The sequence below is a fragment of the Geotrypetes seraphini genome, chromosome 3 (assembly GCF_902459505.1).
Source record: "Geotrypetes seraphini chromosome 3, aGeoSer1.1, whole genome shotgun sequence".
Lineage (NCBI taxonomy): Eukaryota > Metazoa > Chordata > Amphibia > Gymnophiona > Dermophiidae > Geotrypetes > Geotrypetes seraphini.
This window is the reverse complement of record NC_047086.1, coordinates 336,413,544-336,435,382: the sequence shown is the minus strand read 5'-3', so window position 1 is coordinate 336,435,382 and position 21,839 is coordinate 336,413,544. Positions and strand designations below refer to the sequence as shown.

The following is a 21,839-nucleotide window of genomic DNA, read 5'->3' as shown; positions in this document are numbered from 1 at the left end:
CAAGTTCTTGTGACCTGGATTGGCTACTGTTGAAAACTGGATACTGGTTTACATGGACCTTTCAGCTGATCCAGTATGGTGATTTTTATGTCCAAAAAATTGGGACAGTCTGAAATATCCAAAAGCAAAAATATTTTACCTGTATACATCCTTAGAAACTTCTTAGGTTGACTCTCTCCAGTATCAATAAGATAAAGTGCCCTTAAGTCCTTTTTTTCACGCAATGGTGGCCTAGAAAGCAAACAAGATGCTAGGATTTATTAGAAAAAGGATGGTAAACAAGACTAAGAATGTTATAATGCTGCTGTATTGCTCCATGGCATGACCTCACCTTGAGTATTGTGTTCAGTTCTGGTCACTGTATCTCAAAAAAGATATAGCAGAATTAGAAAAGGTTCAAAGAAGAGTGACCAAGATAATAAAAGGGATGGAACTCCTGACATATAAGGAAAGACTAAAGAGGTTAGTGCTCTTCAGCTTGGAAAAGAGACAGCTGAGGAAAGACAGAAACAAAAACATAGAAGATGATGGCAGAAAAGGGCCAAGGCCCAACAAGTCTGCCTACTCTGATGACCCCCCCTCCTAATTTCTTCCTTGAAGTGATCCCACATGCTTATCCCATTTTCTCTTAAAATCCAGCATGCTGCTGGCCTCAATAACCTGCAGTGGAAGACTATTCCAATGATCAACCACCCTTTCGGTGAAGAAATACTTCCTGGTGTCACTATGATATCTCCTACCTTTGAGTTTCAACGGGTGGGAGATATCATAGTGACACCAGGAAGTATGATTGAAGTATGATATGATTGAAGTCTACAAAATCCTGAGTTGTGTAGTAAAGGTACAAATAAATTGATTCTTTACTAATCAAAAATTACTTTTAAAACCAATAGGGAAAGGGCGACAAAAATTGTAAAAGGTATGGGATGATTTCCCTATTAGGAAAGGCTAAAGCATCTAGAGCTCTTCAGCTTGGAGATATCTCAGGGGCTTATATGATAGAGGTCTATAAAATGCTGAGTGGAGTAGAAAGGGTGGATGAGAATCGCTTGTTCACTCTTGAATCTAAAAATACTAGGGCTAGGGGACATGCGATGAAGCTACTAAGTATTAGATTTAAAACAAACCGTAGAAAATATTTCTTCACACAATGTGTAATTAAACTCTGGAATTCATTGCCGGAGAATGTGATGAAATTAGTTAGCTTAGCAGGATTTAAAAAAGATTTAGCTAAACTCCTAAAAGGGAAGTCCATAGGCCATTATTGAGATGACTTTGGAAAATTCACTGCTTATTCTTTTGTTTGTACACTGGCAATTTTTTTTTTGCCGGTTGTGTGAGATCCAATTAACTGAGTCTATCTCTATCTCTCTTATTGTATTTTTACTAGGGACTACTTGTTCCAACATACTTGTACATATTTGCACTTCCAGCTTCTGTTAGGATGGTGCTGCAGGCTAAGTTCAGAGAAGGGTTATGACCTGAAGATGTCAAAGTACATGAGATTTTGATAAACAGGCTGAAATGGAATATATGGATTTGGCATGTTATAGATTAAAAGAAAAATAAGAAATGTTGAGAAAAATGAATAGTGTGATTCAAAACAAATTTTATTCTCTTTAATCTTGATTTTAAAATGCCATATAAATAATATTTTTTTAATCTATTGGCTTAGGACCAGTGGCTCATAAACATCAGTATAACAACAATGCAGTGACTGATATCAACTTGGATAATGTTTGTAAGAAAGGTAACACACTGCTGTGGGATCTTGTCCAGGATGAAGATGCAGTAAGTTAAATTCAAATGCTATGACTCATAAAACAAAACATTAAGTAAAATCAATGCAAAACAGTCACCAACTAAACATCTTCCATCCTGCTGCAGATTCATCTTTCTGAAGGGTTAATAAATGAAGCAGAGAAGTTGCTCTGTTCATTGGTTTGCTGGTTTACTGACAGACAGATCAGAATGAGATTTATTGAAGGCTGCTTGGAAAATTTGTCCAACAATAGGTACTTATTTATTTGTATGATTGAAGTTATGCAATATATGACCACGTTTACAGGATCTGCATAGAGTCTGGTTATTTGTGTATTTTTAGCTTTTATATGGAACTCATGGATTACATCTATTTTGAAATGAATGATTTAGTTAACACAGGTTTCTTACCTTGGGGAAAATGGCATTGAAGTCTGGAGGAGTCTGTGTGATGCCATATTATCCTACTGTCCAAGGTTTATATTGACAAACAGTGTACAGTACAATAAAACATCTGATTCATAAAGCGTTGTCCAGTGTGCTTATTAGTATACTTTTAATTGTAGCTGCATTTTTAAAAATACTGTATATGCTTGAATATAAACTGAGATTTTTGAGCCAAAAAGGGGGGATTTCATTTTATATTTGAGTCTCTCCCATTCCCTACTGTTAGGGGCACTTTTTGCCTCCACCCCGTTTCCCGCATTTACTGGTTTTAACATGCAGTTCCTTCCTCCTTCAGCTGACCCTGACAGAAAGCTGAGCTGGTGCAGGGTTTTGAGCATCTGTGCACATATAAGGCACTTAACCTTCCCAGTTCATATCTTTTGTTAGCATAAGCTGGGCCAAATAGGTGCTTCTACTGTTGCCAGGCCCAATAACAGCTCTGATGGCCCTCTTCTCTCGGCAGCCCAGGTCCCCAGCATCCTGAAATGTTCCTGCCATGAGTACAGGACCTGTAAATCTGCCTCCGTCTGCCCCAGTATTCCCAGGCAGACTTCAGCTATCTGTAGCCAGTAGCAGAGAAACAGCAGCCAGCCAGCTAGATTTTTATAGACCTAGGGCCTGAAGGACACCCCAGCTACCCTGGGATACCCAGTACTTTTTACCCTGCTTGCATCAGCTGAAGGAAGAAGGCACTGCAATTTAAATGCCTATAACTGTGGAGGTGAGGGAAGGTAGAGGAAGAATGCTGGTAATACTGTTATTTTGGTTATACTCGAATAGGTTTATATTCAAATATTTACAGTACTAGGTTTGAATTTATAACCAGAAAATTTGTGGCTCAACACAGAGGGCTTGGACGATTTAGCTAATTTTTTTTGTTGTTGTTAAAGAAGTGATTTAGTGTGCCTTCTTCTAAGAATTTTTTCTAAAGTGCAAAATAGGCTAGAGTCATGGGTTATATTTTAAGATTAATGGAAGATTATATTTTGACTCTTGCTGTTTCATTAAATGTGAGAGATTGACTGTCGTACTGAATATGTAAATGCTTGTCTCTTTAAATGAGGTCACTTTTTATAATGTAATTATTAGTGGTGATTCTTGTACAATTCCACTTTATTCCTGGACAAATGGGTTATGCATCCCATGTTGCAAGACTGTTTGTAGAAAGCCTCATTTACATAATTTTTCTGACCCTCCCTTCTTACCTCAGGACTGCCCTCTGGTCTCCAGTTGCTTTCCTACAAGTGAGACAGTAGAAGCCAGTTCTGGCAGCAGGCTCATCAGTTCCACCCTGATTCTATGGGACTCTGCTCTCTAAGGTCGCATTTGTCTAGGAATAGAGTGGGATTGTACAAGAACTAAAATATTAGGTTCTTTGCTGATCTTCTTTCTTGTAAATCCACACATTATTCCTGGAACCCGCACTGGAAGTTAGAAATTCACCGATTGTCTGCCTTGATAAGTACTGGTAAGCTGAACTTATGGTTTCTTGACCAGCTTTTCTAAGAGTACCATCCAAGCATGTTATGCACTTTACCTTAGGGGTCCTTAACTGTGGCACCCATTCTGTTAGTGCAGGCTGCGTCTCCTTATAGCAGTTTCTTTTAGGTTTATACTGTTTGTTGACCTGTTTCAATTGTTCATGATTGTTATGAAATTTCATGTTATGAGCAGATTAGATTTGTTTGCCGGGGAGTTTCCCCCTTACCCCTCCCTTTTGTCTGTATCCTCTACAGCAGGGGTGCCCACACTTTTTGGGCTTGCAAGCTACTTTTAAAATGACCAAGTCAAAATGATCTACCAAAAATAAAATTGTAAAAAACACAAAGCACACTGTACTCAAAGAAAATGTTAATTATCATTTATATTCTAGGATTTTTTCAAAGAAGTCAAGGCAGATGACTGTATGCAATGTCACCTCAGTAACAACTATACAAAAATAGACAAATACACCCCCCTCCTTTTTACTAAACTGCGATAGCGGTTTTTAGCGCAGGGAGCTGCGCTGAATGCCCTGCGCTGCTCTCAACGCTCATAGGCTCCTTATGCTAAAAAACGCTATTGTGGTTTAGTAAAAGGTGGCCCTAGTGCAAAATATAGACAGCAGATATAAATTTTCAAAATGGATACATTTTGACCACTAAATTGAAAATAAAATAATTTTTCCTATCTTTGTTGTCTGGTGATTTCATGAGTCTCTGGTTGCACTTCTGACTGTGCATCCAATATTTCTTCCCTTCTTTTAGCCTGCTGTATGCTTCCAGACCTCATTCCCTCCGCCAACTTTTTTTTCCTCTCTCCCTGCCCCCTCCCCTTTTTTCTGTCTTTTTTCCTGTCTGTCTTTGTCAGTCTTTCTTTCTGTCTCCATGCTCCCAAGCCACTGCCGCCGCCATCGGGGAACAGGCCTGCAAACCACCACCTCCCCTCCTCCCCCTAGGAGCCACAAAACTCTACCTGTTGCAAAAAGCTGCACGGAACGGGAGTTTTCTGCATGTAATTCCAAGGACAGTCCCCCTGGAGACATCAATGAAACTGAAGCTGGACCGATGTTATCAACGTCTCCAAGTGCGTGAAAGAGGCATTTGATCGGTTGTCTCCCCCCTGAATCCGTCCTTCCTCCTGCTTCCACCCTCCGCACCGCCGTCTCTGAGGGCGCTCACGACCGACCCCCCCCCCCCCCCGGAGCTCGCGCTCTCTGCCCCTCAGTCCCCCCCCACTTGACGCAACTTCCTACTTCCTGTGGGGCGGCCCATGGTAGAGGGGACAGCTCCAGGGCTGCCCTGGGAATCCCTGAGAAAAGGTAGGGGGGAGGGGAGGGAGGCTGACTGACTGACTTTTGGTGCCGTTCCGTGCAGGTAGTGAGAGGAGCTGCCGGGCGCGCGAGGAATACTTCGGGTCCGTCTGGCTCGTGGGAAGCAAGTAGAACGCGAAGGCAACGCGATCTACCGGTCGATCGTGATCGACCTTTTGGGCACCCCTGCTCTACAGGTATCACTGTCTACTTTTGCACGAACTGGAGACCAGAGGGCAATCCTGGGACAAGAGAGGAGGTTCAGAAAGATTGTGTAAATGAAGCTTCCTATATGCAGTCTCGCAACATGGAATGCATAACCCACTTGTCCAGAAAGAGTGTGGATTTACAAGAAAGATTAGTAAAGGTAAGAACTAATCATTTGTCCTTTATGCAGTTCTAATTGAGGCAGAAATATAAAGCCAGGCACATAATTGAAGAGCATGTTTCCAAAACTCAGTCCATCAGCAGCAGCTTTGAAGAAAATAGGTAGTGGCTTTTGGGCAGAGTGAGTTTTACAGAGTATTCAACACAGTCATTAAAATACCATGGACTTGAGTTTTGTCCCAGGAATAAACTACATTAAATGAATCTTGCCCTGATGAGCAAAATTAATCGCATAACTCAAAACTGACAAAAGATGGACTGAGTGAGTTTTGAAAATGTGCTCTTCAATTTTGGCTTGATGCATGTTGATTTTTACAGGTTAAAAGAGAGAGAGGTATTTTGTTCTACTGTTCAGCTTATTTGTGTCTGAAAAATTACTTGCTTTTTTCCTTGGGAATCCCAACAATTTTTAAGTTTCTTTTCAGTAGCAAATAGCAGGCACATATACTCTAAATCTATGATTCCCAACCCTGTCCTGGAGGACCACCAGCCAGTCAGGTTTTTTGGATAGCCCTAATAAATATTCATGATAGACATTTGCATATAATGGAGGTGATAGGCATGCAAATATGCATCAGGCACATTCATTAGGGCTATCTTGAAAACCTGACTGGCAGGTGGTCCTCCAGGACAGGGTTGAGAACCACTGCTCTAGATAACATGGGCATTTTTAAAGTACTCATTATTTTAGGGGATTTACAGACAATATGCTAATGCTTATGACTTCCAAAAACTTTGATTTAGAAGTAATGCTTATTTTTTTCTCGTTTTAGATCAGTAGTAGTATCACTTCGTCTGCTTCCTAAATTATTTGGCACTTTTCAGCAGTTTGGAAGCAGTTATGATACACATTGGATAACAATGTAAGTTAGCATAAAGGTTTCTTGCATTCTGTTTGTTCATGAATTTTTCATAGCATAATTCTAGTAATCTCTCTTTCAGGTGGGCAGAAAAAGAACTAAATATGATGAAACTTTTCTTTAATAATCTGGTGTATTACATCCAAGCTGTCAGAGACGGACAACACAAACATTCATTGTAAGTGCAAACCACAGTTGTGTAGATGAAATGATATCCATTGAGATGGTACAGATAACATGCTACTAGGGCACTTTTTCCTGCTTACACAATAGATTCAAGTTATCCGAAGATTAGTTTCTCATTTGCTTTAGATTACACAGGCCAACCCCCCCCCCCAAAAAAAAAATATATATATATATTGATGCCTTGGGTTTTTGACCTGTTCCTGGGGTTATTTGGGGTGCCAATTCAGAAAATTGCATTGTATAGATCACATCAGCTCTAGTTTCTTAGATATGTTTATAGGATAGTAGATATGCTTTGGAGATAGTAGAGCCAAACATGAACATTGGCCAAAAAAAGATTGGCCTCCAAGGGAATATATGGTGGTTGGAGGACAAAGTGTAATCAATGAATCTTTGGTAGCACGAGATAGAATCATATTGCTGCTGCTACTACTACTACATATAAAGCTAGGCCTGATGAAACCATTTTGTAAAGGCTTTGAATAAAGACAGTTCGTGCATTGAATACAAGGCGCATATATTACCTGGACTTATCATGGAAAAACAAGGCTAGAATATTCGATGGTCCATAGATCAGACAACTTATAAATGACCCACATTTCATAGCATCAGTGAATGAAATAGAATCATGTGCCTGGTCTTCATTTATTCTTGTTGTGAAAAAGTTTCTGGGCAACAAGAAGGCAGATAACTACACACAATTAGCAGAGGATATGCTCTTTCATTCAGGCTTGGCTGTAACATGAGTGTTAAAGTTCATTATCTGCACAGTCACTTAGATTGCTTTCCAGAGAACCTTGATGACTTAAGCGAAGAGCAAGGTGAAAGATTTCACTAAGATATAAAAACAATGGAAGCCAATACCAAGGAAGATGGGATGCACACATGATGGCAGACTATTGTTGGAATCTTATGTGGGATTGTTCTTTTGGATAAAAGGAGCATCTTGTATGTCAAATGTCTGGAAAGTTTGTATTGTAAACTTGTGCTTTTGGTATGAAATATGTAGATTTTCATATTGTATACTTTTAATTTTTAATGTTTCCTTCATGCTTAAAATATATTAAACACTACATTAAAATATCCAGATTTTTTAATGGGTGAACAGAGTGAAGAGTGGTATATGGCACATGTTCTGTATCTCAAAAACTAGAGCTGATAGGAGAAAACTGGTGCCATTTTTGGAATCAGCAGGTCAAATATACCCAGAAACAGGTCTAACATTTGAGGCACCAAAATGAGTGTTGGCAAGTGTTGTTTTACATTCTAGGAAGATCAGATACTTGTGACCAGGAATGGCCATTGTAAACAGATACCAAGCTTGATAGACCTTTTAGTCTGACTCAGTATGGCAGATCTTCTGTTCTTAACTCATCGGTTGCCCTCTGCTTTAAAGAGGGCAAACTTTTGTTTATTTCATATGAATCTTGAATCCTTGAGATTTATGCTGTAAAGCGTTCAAGTAAGAAGAATGCTAAGGTTATATATAAACAGTTGGCCCTTTATAACTTGCATCCATTTGGTTCTATAGATCGCTAAAACAGAAATACAAACTTTGACTATTTGATTTTCTACCAGATTGCTCAGCAAGAGCCAAATTTTTAGCACCAGGATATACTTACCAAGGAGCGAGCTTTCTTCTTAGAGACCAATGCAGTTTAATCTATTCCATCAAGGGAAAGAGGGCAATTTATTCTGTTATTTCCTGATCACAAAAATTAGAGATGCTACTAGTGACATGTTAACAGGGTATGAGGTGGTAGTTGCAGAGGCCTAATGAGCCACCAAAGACACATTTACAGGATAGGGCTGGGGTCTCTGTCCCACAGGTCCTAGGGAAATCTACCAGAAAAAGAAATCTGATGTGAAGTGCTGTGGTTCACTCTGATTATCTCATTTGCTTCTGAGCCTTTTCTGAGGTACTACCAACCTGTGGTAAGGGAGAGGAAAGGCTTAATTATATAGAGAAGTTCAATAAGTGACTCAAATCCTGGTGTCAACAGGAAGGATTTAGATACCTAATCGGTTGGGGCAATATATGGAAAAACAAAAGGCTATATTGTAGGGGCAGCCTACATCTTTCTATGGTGGAAAGGAAGTTACTTGCTGAGAAATTCAGACAGCATGTTAATAGGTGTTTAAACTAGAATGTGAGAGTAACAAAGGGAAGTGGGTGGAATCAAAAAATCACCCTCTAAAAATGCAATAGCAGTGGGGAAGGTAATGCTAACGCCATTATTGCCAAAGAAGAATAGAGTAGGCAAAACACTATACAGAAGATAACAGTAAAATGTTGCTGGAAAGGCTGATATGCATGGATGGGGAGAGGGACCTTGGGGTGATAGTGTCTGAGGATCCGAAGGTGACAAAACAGTGTGACAAACCGATGGCTGTAGCCAGAAGGATGCTAGGCTGTGTATAGAGAGAGGCGTAACCAATAGAAGAAAGGAGGTGTTGATGCCCCTGTACAAGTCAGGCTTGAAGTGATGAAAATGGTAGAGTGTTTGAGCCAAAAGATGTACAAGAAAGAGAATGGAAGACATGAATATGCATACTCTAGAGCAGTGTTCTTCAACCTTTTTACATCCGTGGACCAGCAGAAATAAAAATTATTTTGTGGACTGGCATACTACTAAGACTGAAATTTAAAAAACCCATTTCCACCCCATCTCCGTGAGCTCGGTTCCCGCAAACCATCTGATCCCATCTGCACAAGCCGCAGTTATGATTTTACATTGAACGTATTTTATTAAAGTATAAAAAGAAACAATATTCTGTACAATTGTCATTTTATAAATACAAATAATACAGAGCAAGGCTCAACAAAACCCCTGTCTCCCCTCCCCTTCACATATATCCCCTCTACTATCAAGAAAACTGAATAAGCCAAATTATTACAGAATGCTACACAGAAATATGCTAACAGAATACCGCAGTCACACATGACAGGAATAGTGTTAGGGGAGTGCAACTAAGGCAACTCCCCCTGGTCAGAGAGAGCATTAAGCCAGCTGGAAGCTAAAGAAGCACTGCCTGGGCTTTGCAGTCCACAGTTATGTCAAACACCAGCTCTAGCTGGATACATATTTCAAATCTGATATATTCTAATCACAAGATAGAAATAAAATTAAAGTTTTTTTCTACCTTTTGTTGTCTCTGGTTTCTGCTTTCATCGTCTTTTCACTCTCTTCCATCCAGCGTCTGCCCTCTGTCTCTTCAATATAGCATCTGCCCCTTTCATCCACTGTCTGCCCTCTCCCCCTTCCAAATGGTATCTGCCTTCTTTCTATGCCCCTTTCCCTCTAGCCTGTGCCCCCTCTCTCCTTTTTACATGATTCATTCTGCTCTCATTTTTATCTCTCCTAAACCAGATCTAGCATCTTTGCCCCTCTGTCCTTATTTCTCATCTGACCTCCTTCCCAACATCACTCTCTCTCTACTTTCTTATTCCTCTGTCTCTCCCCTTTCCCTCATCTAATCTCTCCATTCCATCCTAACTCCTTCCCCTCCTCTAATCTCCCTTCCAATTGTTTATTTCCTATTTTCGTTCCTCCCCTGTCCAGCAGTACCCCTTCTCTATTTCCTTCCCATTCCCTCCTCCCCTGTCCAGCAGTACCTCTTCCCCTCCCTCCTCCACTGTTAAGGAGTACCCCTTCTTCCTTCCCTCTCCAGCAAATGTTTCTTCTCTTTAGCCTAGCGACAGCTCTGTGTGCTTTTAACTTCGGCACACAGCTGCTCCTAAGCAGTAGTTTAGCTGCGGTTTCATGAGGCAGCCTCAGGGACTTTGGTAGGCCGCCCCACATCGCATCATCGAAGCTTAGAGGCAGCTGTGTGCCGAAGGGGCTTAGGGTCAGATGTGTGCCGAAGTTAAAAGCACACAGAGCTGTCACTGCTGGTCTTGGGGTGTGGAGACAAGATAAAGGCAGGAGGCAGGAGTCCCAGCATATGCGATGGCAACAGGAAGTTGCAAGTCAGCTGACCCTGGCACCGCAGCCTCTATTCCTGCCTAGTGTGCAATTTGTGGAGAAGAACCGAATCCTTCACGGACCGGCAATAAATTTTTGCGGACCGGCATCAGTCTGTGGATCGGCGGTTGAAGAAAACTGCACTAGAGCAGTGATTCCCAACCCTGTCCTGGAGGAACACCAGGCCAATCGGGTTTTCAGGCTAGCCCTAATGAATATGCATGAGAGAGATTTGCATATGATGGAAGTGATAGGCATGCAAATTTGCTTCATGCATATTCATTAGGGCTAGCCTGAAAACCCAATTGGCCTGGTGTTCCTCCAGGACAGGGTTGGGAACCACTGCACTAGAGTACATTTTGTAAGAATAACCATTGTGACAAGCTTAGTGAAGATAGGCTGCTTCACCCTCTGAGAGCCAAATTTTGTTGAGGCAGAGAAGATGGAGGTTGTGTTGTAGAATGAGGTCGAATATAAGATGGTGCTTGGTTTTAATGGAATGGACGTTAAGTAATCCTGCCTTGAGGTTATTGTTAGGAAGGTGAGTGGTAGAGAGAGGAGGATGGGATTTCAAAAGGAGTATGGTGTTTAAATATCTAGCTCTTGTGAAAGTGTAATTGGAAGATTTAGGTGAAGTGTTGCGCTGGCCCCAAATAACTGTTTTTTTGGAGTCCATTTGGAATAGAGAGCAGAAGAGAAATATTAAGGCGTGCACCTTTGCAGAATGCACCGCAGGAACTGGGAACCTTAAAATACCTGTAATGACTTCTGGGAGGCAGAGTTAGAGGTGGTGGCGATCTTCAGCTGAGAGCGTTTCAGTCACAGATGCAAACAGACAGGATGAGTGAGTTGTGCTGCAGAGATCTGTACTGTGACCAGTGCTTTCTAACTTATTTATAAATGATGTTGAAAGTGAAATGACGAGTGAGGTGATTAAATTTGCAGATGACACTAAACTGTTCAAAACGCATGGAGATTGTGAAAAAATTGCAGGCACACTTTAGGAAATTGGAAGACTGGGCGTCCAAGTGGCAGATAAAATTTAGTGTGGACAAATGCAAAGTGATGTACATTGGGAAAAATAACCCAAATAACAGACATCGGAAAAGGATCTGGGTGCCATTATAGACAATATGATGAAACCTTCCTCTCAATGTGCAGCGCTGGCCAATAAAGCAAACAAGATGTTTGAATTATTAAAAAAGGGATGGTTAACAAGACAATGTTATTATTGCCTCTTTAACACACTATGATGTGACCTCACCTTGAGTATTACATTCAATACGGGTTGCCTTATCTCAGGAAAGATATAGCAGAACTAGAAAAGGTTCAAAGAAGAGCGACCAAGATGATGAAGGGGATGGAACTCCTCTCATATGAGGAAAGACTAGAAAGGTTAGGGCTCTTCAGCTTGGAAAAGAGAAGGCTGAGGGAAGATAGGATTTTGTAGACTTCAATCACGAGTGGTGTAGAATGGGTACAAGTGAATCGATTTTTCTTACGCCATCAAAAATTATTAAGACTAGGGGACACTAGATGAAGTTACAAGGAAATACTTTTAAAACTAATAGAAGGTAATATTTTTTTTACTCAGAGAATAGTTAAACTCTGGAATGCGTTGGCAGAGGTTTTGGTAAGAGTGGTTAACTTATCTGGTTTTAAGAAAGGTTTGCTCAGTTTCCTGGAGAAAAAGTCCATAGTTTGATTAAGGCTGACATGGGAGGAAGTCACTGCTTGTCCTGGTTTGGTAGCATGGCATGTTGCTACTTTTTGGGTTTTTGCCAGGTACTAGTGACATGGATTGGCCACCATGAGGATGGGCTACTGAGCTAGATGAACCATTGGTCTGACCCAGTAAGGCTATTCTTATACTCTCAGATTGTGTAAGCAGCAAACTGCATACAAGAAGTGAAAGCCTGCTAAGTGTGGTTTACTGCCTACATAACCCAGGAAGGAGCTCAGCATCAGAGTTTGTGTGCTTGTATCTCCTTTGAGTCCAGCATCTTTCTCTCTCCTTCTCTTACATTTTCTATCCCCTCCCCCTGTGGTTCACCATCTCCCTCCTCTCCATGGTCTGCCTTTTTCCTCCTCTCTCTCCTTGGTTCGCTCAGCCATAGTCTGGCAACCCTCCTATCCGCCACCCCTACAGGTATGTCCCCTCCCCCAAATCTCCCCTCCTTGGGTTGAGCACATCTCCCTTCTCCACGAGTCCAGTACCTCTCCTTCTTCCCTAATCAACCCCAAGTTCAGAACTTTTTCCTGTATACCCCTCAGCCCCTTCCTCAGTCTAACACCACTTCTGCTTTTTTCCTCAGCTCCTACCATGAGTCCAGCAATGTTTTCTCTTTTTCCCTCAATCTCGCCCCTGTGAGTCCAGCACCTTGTCTTTTCGTCACCCCCCACCCCCTCGAATCCAGTATTACTGTTTTTTCTCCTTCTCCTCTTCTTGGTCCATCAAACCTGCCTTTTCTTTAGTGGCCCCTGCTGGCTGTCTGAACTGGCGCCAGATCCTTCCCTCTATTGTGTCCTGCTCCTCTGACACAACATCCTGTGTGTGTAAGGGTGAGACATGGGAGAGGGAAAGATCTGATGGCACCTTCTCAGACAACATGTTATTACTGCAAGGGCTGTTAAAGGAAAAGCAGATTTAATGAACTGAGGAGAGGGAGAAGAGAAAGCTCGGGGTGGGGGTGGGGGGGGGGGTGGAGTGTAAAGCTGTTTTTTCTGAAGAGGGGAGGAAAAGGAAGGGGAGAAAGTCGGTCCTGGGTAAGCTGGGTATGGGCTGGTGATATCATGGGCATTTGGCACTCTGAACCACAGCCTCATCTGGCCACAGGTTGAGCCAGCCCTGTGCTTTATGAGTGTGATTTAGATGATGATGAAAGGAGATAGACTCAGAAGTAATAATAATAATAATAATAATAAATTTATTTTTGTATTCCGCCATACCCAGGGAGTTCTAATCTAAGAGAATACTTTACAGAAAGGTAGTGGATGCGTGGAACAGCCTTCTAATGGAGGTAGTGCAAAGTATCTGAATTCAAGGAAGTGTGAGTCAAGCCTGTAGGATCTCTAAGGGAGAGGAAAGGATAGTGGATAGTTTGGATGGGCAAGGAGCAATGGTGGAGTCAGTTGGCAATAGTGACCATAATGCAATCAGTTTTAACATAGCCATGCAAGGGGGAAAAACCCCAACTATTATTGTAATATAAAACTGTGAAAATAGAGACTGTGATAAAATGAGAAAATTAGAAGGAGTGGTTATTATGGAGGCTGTTTAAATATATTACAAAAGGAGAAATATACTTTTTATATTAAATCTTTAAAGCCCAGGTAAAATACTTTCCACATATTCAAAAATGAACTAAGAACCACAGTAAAGCATATGAAATAAGTAAGAGAACCTACAATCCTTAATTTCCTAGACCCAGATTGTTTTGCTAGGCATTTTCCTTTGTTTGGAAGAAATTCTTAATTGCCCCTTGTTTCTAATTCCTTCACCAAGATACTTTCTAATATTAATTGGGAAGAAAAGGAGCCTGGAACTAAAATTCTGATATGCTGAATAGGTCCCTGTCCTTTATATAACAGCTTGTGTGGAAATTGATCAAACTTGATAATATACTGGATTTTAAAATAATAGAAAGCTTCAAATATTAAACTCATAGCTTATTTCTCTGGGGGTTTGCTTTGTCTTCTAAAGCCAAAAGTAAATCATTGAAGAGCAGAGTAACCCATTAAGCAGTATAACATTTATACAAATGTTCATATTATTTAAATATTTTTTTTTATTTTGTCATTTGAGTCATTTGTATATACATTTAGAAATGCTTTTCTTATTTGAAATGCAGGTACAGCCATAGTGCTGAAGTTCAGGTGCGTCTTCAGTTTTTGACATGTGTTTTTTCAACACTGGGATCACCAGATCATTTCAGTAAGTTGAATGTGACAACCAGAATGTTTTGTATTTTGTATTGTTAACATACAAATCAAAATATGGTAAATAATTTTCTCAGATGATGTGCAGGATAGCAAGATGGCAATAATCATAACACGATGAGATTTGAGTTAGAAGTGAGGAGTGGGTTTGTAGTAGAGCTGTTTCCTATGCACCCTGAGTTTGTGGGATCGATCCCAGCGCTGCTGCTTGTGACCCTGGACAAGTCACTTAATTCTCCATTGCCTCAGGTACAAAAATAAGTACCTGTATATATATGTAACCACAAGAAAACAGTGTACAAATCTCATTCCCTTTCCCTTTAAATAACTGGCAATTCTAAGAAAATCTACTGTGTCGGCAATTAACTTTCAAAAGGACAACTATGACAAAATGATGAAAATGTTTCAAAAGCAAAAAGCTGGGGTGGGAGTGTCTGAAGTTTGAACTGGTATTCTGTAATCGGCACTAAATATATATTTTTTTCCTTTTTATTTATTGCTTTCTTGATCTGATGGGCAAGAGGAATTGTGTTTTTGTCCCTTTGGTACTGCCTAAGCTAGAGAAACATTGATGGTGGGGAGTTCATTCTGCCTTAGAACAGAAACAACACTGTCTTCTGTGGCTTCCATTTCAAGCTCTTCAATTCAAGATGGCTCTTTAGGGCTAGCCGTAGTCAGAAGTTGCCATTATTTGATAGTGGAGAGAGTACCTCAGATGTTCCGGGTAATTCTGGAGAAGCAGTCATGGTGAAACAAATAATAATAATAATAATTTTATTTCTTATATACCGCTATACCATAAGTTCAAAGCGGTTTACAACAAGAATCATGCAATGAGAGTATGCGGTGATTACAACAAGAAGCATATGTTTAGAACAAGACACATAAGTTTGGAGCGGTTTACAGCAAGATACATAAGTTCAGAGTGGTTTGCAAGAAGATACATGCAATGAGAATACGAGATGTATGCAGCAAGCAACCAATGATTACAACTGGATACAGAAGTACAGAGCGATTTACAACAGGGTACATGAGCTCGGGGCAGTTTACAAGAAGATGCATGTAAAGAGGATGGGTTTACAACAATATGCATGTAAGGGGGTGGGTGGGAAGAGAAAGGACTTTCAGGGATACAGAATTGTCAGTGGAAGAGACTTAAATTGTGTTAAAGAGACGAGTCTTCAGTGATTTTCTGAAGTCAGCGTATGAAGCGGCCTCGAGTATGGGTTTTACTAGCCATGTGTTCAGTTTGGTTGCCTGGAATGATAGCATTCTGTCAAGGAACTTCTTGTAGTGACATGATTTCAGAGGTGGGTGATTAAAGAGATGTATTCTGTGAGAGCTGTTATTCGGGCAGTTGAGGAAGAATTGGGAGGCGAGGTAAGTTGGTAGCATCTCAAAAACTGTTTTGTAGCTGATGCAGGCGAGCTTGAAGAGTATTCTGGATTCTACCGGCAACCAGTGGAGTATTTGGAAGTATGGGATGATATGTTCCCATTTTTTTAGTCCAAAGATGAGTCGGACTGCGGTGTTTTGGATTAATCTTAGCTTGTGAAGTGTCTTTTTATAAGCTCCCAGATATATAATGTTGCAGTAGTCCAGTGTGCTCAAGATGGATGATTGTACAAGTAATCGAAAGGATGATTCATCGAATAATTTTTTGATGGTGCGGAGCTTCCATAGGGCTGAAATACTTTTTTTGAACATTAGGTCTGTATGCTTTTCCAGGGTTAGGTGTCTGTCGAAGGTAACTCCTAGTATTTTTATAGTTTGGTCAATTTCGTAATCTCGGCCATTCAAGTGAATCGTGTTGTCATTTATCTTTTCATTGGGGGATGCCAGGAAAAACTTAGTTTTTTCAGTGTTTAGTTTTAGTTTGAAGACCTTCATCCAAAGCTCTATCTGATTTAGGGTATTGGATAGGAGATTAAAGAACTCTGGCGACAGACCGGATAGTGGTAGCACAACAGTGATATCATCAGCGCAGATGTGGAAGTAGAGATTTAGGCTTTGTAGCAGGTGTCCCAATGAGATGAGGTAGATGTTGAATAGGGTCAGAGATAATGGAGAGCCCTAGGGTAGTCCGCAGTTGTTGTTCCATCTGAAGGAGAATTTGTCTTCTTTGAATACCTAATAGGATCTGAGTTCAAGGAATCCATGGAACCAGTTGTAGGTGTTTCCTGTGATGCCTAATGATTCAAGACAGTTCAACAGGATGGTGTGGTCAACTAGATCGAAGGCACAGCTTAGGTCCAGTTGGAGAATCATTGCACTGGAGCCTTGACTGAGAAGGGAATGTAGATGGTTTAGGAGGGTGGCCATTATAGTTTCGGTGCTGAAGCCGGGTCTGAAACCTGATTGGTTATTGTGCAGTAGGTTGAATTTGTCTAGATAGGTATTTAGTTCAGCATTTACCAGGCCTTCCATTAATTTGGCAGCCAGAGGGATGTTTGCGACAGGTCTAAAATTGGAAATGTTGTTGGATGTATCTTTTTTGTAGGAATAATAACAATTTGATCCAAGTCTTCAGGGAACTTGCCGGAGGATAGTTGTAGGTTGATCCAGTTTAGAAGATTAGCTTTGAAATTGATAGGAGCTGATTTCATCACATTTGGAGGGCAGGGGTCCAATCTGCAATATGATTTGGCGTATTTGTTGTAGAACTTGCTGAATGTTTGCCAGTCGGTCTCCTTGATGTTGGACCAGCTCATGTCGGTTTTAGATGCGTCTGGGTCCTGGAGGATGACGTAGTTCCAATGGGAGTCTTGAGTGCTTGGTAGAGCATGTCTTGATTTTATTATTTTTGAGTTGAAAAAATCGGCTAGGTCGTCTGCTGTAACTGTGTATTCTTCTACCGGGTTTGTATAAGGGTGAGTGTCGTACAGGTCATTGACTAGTTTAAACAGTTTGCTGCTTTTTAAGGAGGTGTTACCTATAATGTGGGCATAGAAGGTCTTTTTCTTATCTTTGGTTATGTTTTTATAGTTTTTTAGCATTTGGCGCCAGGCGTCTCTGGAGTTCCTGATTTTGACCATTTCCTTTCTAATCTTCTTAATTCTCTCTTTATCTCAAGGAGTTCTACGTCAAACCAACCTGTTAGGTTTCTAGGTCTAATCCTTTTTTTTTTCAGCGGGGCCATTTTGTTTAGGATTTGGGTACTGGTAGAGATCCAGGAGTTCATGAAGTGATTAAGATCTTTGTCTTGGTTGTGGATGATAACGTAGTGAGACCAGAATTCTACGGGGCTGATCTTGTCTCTGCTTGTTTGGAATTGTGTGGATTTGTTCTTGGCTTTCATTGTGGTGGTGGTTGTTTTCTGTTGCCATTCCAACTCGAAATTACATATTTTGTGGTCCGACCATAGTGAATCAGACCAGGTTTCTGACATCCATCGGATCGTAAGATTTGTTGCGTTTATTGAGGTCAGCGATACTAAGTCCAGTTGGTGGCCTTTTTTGTGAGTAGCTACCGGAGGAGAGTGAGGGAAACCTAGTGAAGCTAGAAAGGACCAAAATTTGGTGGTCTCTGGCAGATCTGAGTTCTCTAGGTGCAGGTTTAAATCTCCGCAAAGGAGGTTGTAAGGCCCTGTTAGAGAATTGGATAACAGGAACTCGTGAAATTCTTCTTTGGCAGAGGACCATTTTTTTGGAGGAATATATGCTAGCGTGATTATTAGGGAGTCCGCTAGGAGTTTTGAATGTAGTTTTAGAGATAAGATTTCCAAGGTGGGGGAGGATTTGGAGCTTAGCATGGTGCAGTTTAAGTTGTCGTTATAGATTACTGCCAGTCCACCACCCCTGCCTCTTTCTCTTGCTAAGGTTAGAATTTTGAAATTAGGGGGGAGGCATTCTTGGATGATGATGTCGTCATCCGAGAGTAACCAAGTCTCCGTTAGAAAGACGAAGTCAGGATTGATGTCGGTTAGCCAGTCATAAATTAATTGGGATTTGTTCCTCATAGATCTTATATTTAGGTAGGATCCTCTGAGATTAGAGTAGCATAGTGGGATTTGGGGGGAGAGATGGGAAGGAGTTAAGTTTTTTAGTACTCGGGCTTTTTTGATATGTGGTCTGGAAGGTCTGTGGAATATTGTCAGGACTGGGATCTCTACAGGGGTGGAAACTGGGTCATCAAGGGTTACCTTGATTTGTGTTAGTGGCAATCTGAGCTTGAAGACACGTGTTGAAGAGTAGAAGATGGGGGGTGGGAGTAGGTAAGGGAGGGCGGTTACCTTGCTTCTTAGACCAAGTAGGTATAAGGCGAGAAGTAGTATGCTCAGGCTGTGGTGAAGGAGCGTCATATTGTTGGGATAGTCGGAAGCTATAATAGTGCGAAAGCCGACTAGTGGCTTGCTTGAGAGGTGTAATCAAACAAGAAGGTTCGGTGGAATACAGCGGTAGTGCAGTGGCCAGCTGGAGACTTACTTTAGAGTTGTGAATGAACAAGCTGGTTCCACAGAATACAGGTTAAACAAAAGTACAGTAGTTGGATGGCAGATAGCAAGTTATCTGCCGTGGAGTCAGATGTACAGTAAAGTGTATTATTAATGTTTAAACTTTAGTCATGCCTTACTTGGCAGCTTTTTAGCAAATGTTTAAACAATACATGCAGCAAATAGTTTGTCGTTGAGCAGATCTGTGGGATCTTGGAACTAAGAAAAGGAAATAGAATAGTTGGTAGAGTCGCTGTTACCTGACTTGAAGAGGGGCCCTGGAGTCCATAAGGGTCGGTATCGCAAGTAGCTGGCTCGTGGTGGATGTAGGACCTGCGGTGTACGACAGGAACAGCACGGAGGTCAGGAGATTTGGGGCTCGTTTCACAAAGGCGCTCACTAAGATGTGAGAGAACATTCCCAGCATAGATGCTACTGTTGGAGCAGGGTGTGAAAATAACAAGTAACCAGCTGAGTTTCACAGTGAATGTAATGCTCGTAGCAACATTGGCTGGACAGCAAGCCAGATGTCAGTACTTTAGATGTTATTTAGAAGGCAATAGCACATTTGGAGAAACTTTAAGTACTAAAATTTCTGCTTTAGAGACCTAGGAGGCTGCAACTATCCAGAAGGTCCAAAACTTGGAGGAGACGGTAAAAGAACATGAAAATCATGTGGGAGATTGCAGCAGCAATCTGATTGTTCTCAATCTATCCAGTCTAAATTGATTCAAGACAGTGTTTTGTTACATCATAAGATGGAATTTACGGATAATAGATGTTCTACAAATTTATTTTACTGTCCTATGTGAAGTTCTTAAAAGATATTTGCTGGTCTTTTAAAAATTCCATTGGAAGTAGTTCCTTCATTTCAAGAAGATTTTTATTTTCTCTTAGAAAAATATGAGAAAGTTAAGGGAAATAGAACAGGGAAGGAGTCTCACAGGAGCTACTGCAGGTTAGTGATTTCCTGTGATAAATAAATAAAACTGTGAGCCACTCTGCAAGCAGCATTATTTAACTGATCCAAGAGTAACAGGCCACCGAGCTGGGGGGCCTATGCTTCCAAGTCACATCTTAAAAGGACCATGATAGTGATTGTTCATATGTTTCCCAAATGCCAATCCCCAGCCATATGCTCCATTTCCAAAGTTCTCTTTGCAGCAGTCAGTATCCCTCCTGAAATGGCCCTCTACCCTGAAGGTGACTCATCCATAAGTGACGTGCAAAGCTAAGCCCCCCCCCTACCTGGACCCAATCCCCCAAGTGGAAGCCCCTTCCTGTGGGTAGCCTCCATTTTCCCTGGGCCTATATGTTAACTTTTCCTGGTATCTAGTGGGTTTTGGGCAGGAACAGTTCTCAATCATTCCTGTCCTCACCATCTCTGGGATCCAAAATGGCAAAGGTGACCTTGAGCGGTAGTCTCGCAGTACTATAGGGGTCATGTTTCCGTGTAAGGGAAAAGAAGCCTTCAGTGTGTGGGAGCTTCCATTTGAGGCAGACAGTAATGTGAGGCTATAATGCAACATGTGGTGTGCATCTGATGTACACTGTTAGCTGAGTTATGAGCTTGTTTGTTTGTTTATTGTGTTCATTTTCTATCCTGTTTTCCCCAAAGATCTCATAACGGGTTACAGGTTAAACTACTACTACTAATTATTTCTATAGCACTACCAGATGCACGCAGTGCTGTACAGAGTCACAAAGAATAAGAAGGCAGTCCTGCTCGAAAGAGCTTACAATCTAAACAGGCAAGACAGACTAAGTTTTCATGGATACAGTTAAGGGGAATGGTTAATCAGCAGGCTGGGTTGGAGGACAGAGGAGTAGGGTTAAGGATTGAAAGCTATATCAAAAGGTGGTTTTCAGTCTGCTTATAAACAAGGGAAGGAGCTTGATGGACAAACTCGGGTAATTTATTCCAGGCATAGGGGGCAGCTAGATGAAAGTAACGAAGTCTGGAATTTGCAGTGGAGGAGAAGGGTAATGCTAAGAGTGACTTATCTGAGGAACGGAGTTCTCTGGGAGTTGTATAAGAAGAAAGAAGCGAGGAGAGATATTGAGGGGCAGCAGAATGAACACACTTGAAGGTCAGCAATAAGATCTTGAACTGAATGTGATGACAGATAGGGAGCAAGTGAAGTAACAAAGAGAGGGGTGACATGAGCATAGCAAGGTTGGTAGAAGATGAGTCGTGCAACTGAGTTTTGCACAGATTGCAAGGGGGAGAGGTGACACTAAGGGATACCAGTTAGGAGTAGATTGCAATACTCTAAGAGATTGCAATACTCTAAGAGCTTGAACAAGGGTCCGGGTATTGTGCTCAGAGAGGAAGGGGTGAATTTTTGTGATATTGAAGAGATAGAAGTGACAGGTCTTAGCAGCTTGTTGGATATACGTAGAAAATGAGAGGTTAGAATCAAGGACCACTCCAAGGTTTTGGACAGAGGAAACTGGAACAATGACAGTATTATTTACAGAGATAGAGAAAGGAGGAGGAGGAGCTGAAGGATTAGGAGGAAAGAGGAGCAGCTCAGTCTTGGACATATTTAGTTTCAGATGACGGCAGGACATCCAGGCAGCAATGTCAGTGAAACAAGCAGAGACTTTTACTTGGACTTTAGGTAAGATTTCAGGTGTAGAGAGGTAGATAGATCTGGGAGTCATCAGCATATAGGTGATACTGGAAGCCATGGGAGGACATTAGAGCACTGAGAGAAGAGGTATAGAGAGAGAAGAGGTCCTAAGACAGAACCCTAGGGTATACCAACCGCTAGCGGGGTAGCAGCAGAAGATGACTCACCAACACATACACTAAAGGTGCGTTGGGAAAGGTAGGAGGCAAACCAGGAGAAGACAGATTCACAGAATCCAAACGAGGACAGCATATCAAGGAGTAAGCTGTGATTTACAGTATCAAAGACAGCAGACAGGTCAAGAAGGATAAGGATAGAGTAAAGGCCCTTAGATTTGGCCATGAACAAGTCACCTGCAGACCTTAGTGAAGGCAGTCTCTGTGGAGTGTTGGGGGGCGAAAACCAGATTGTAGAGGATTGAGAATCTGCCGAGTT

At 41.4% G+C, this 21,839-nt stretch overlaps 1 protein-coding gene across 8 annotated transcripts in view; it reads left to right on the top strand.

Annotated features, from left to right (window-relative positions):
• USP34 (ubiquitin specific peptidase 34) overlaps nt 1–21,839 on the top strand; it is a 1,084,964-nt gene that overhangs the window by 413,831 nt on the left and 649,294 nt on the right. For all 8 annotated transcript variants that reach the window (XM_033939082.1, XM_033939080.1, XM_033939079.1 and 5 more), the window contains 5 exons: nt 1,676–1,791; nt 1,888–2,015; nt 6,160–6,249; nt 6,329–6,424; nt 14,249–14,331. In XM_033939082.1, the coding sequence (XP_033794973.1) occupies nt 1,676–1,791; nt 1,888–2,015; nt 6,160–6,249; nt 6,329–6,424; nt 14,249–14,331 (513 nt within the window). The remainder of the gene's footprint in view (nt 1–1,675; nt 1,792–1,887; nt 2,016–6,159; nt 6,250–6,328; nt 6,425–14,248; nt 14,332–21,839) is intronic.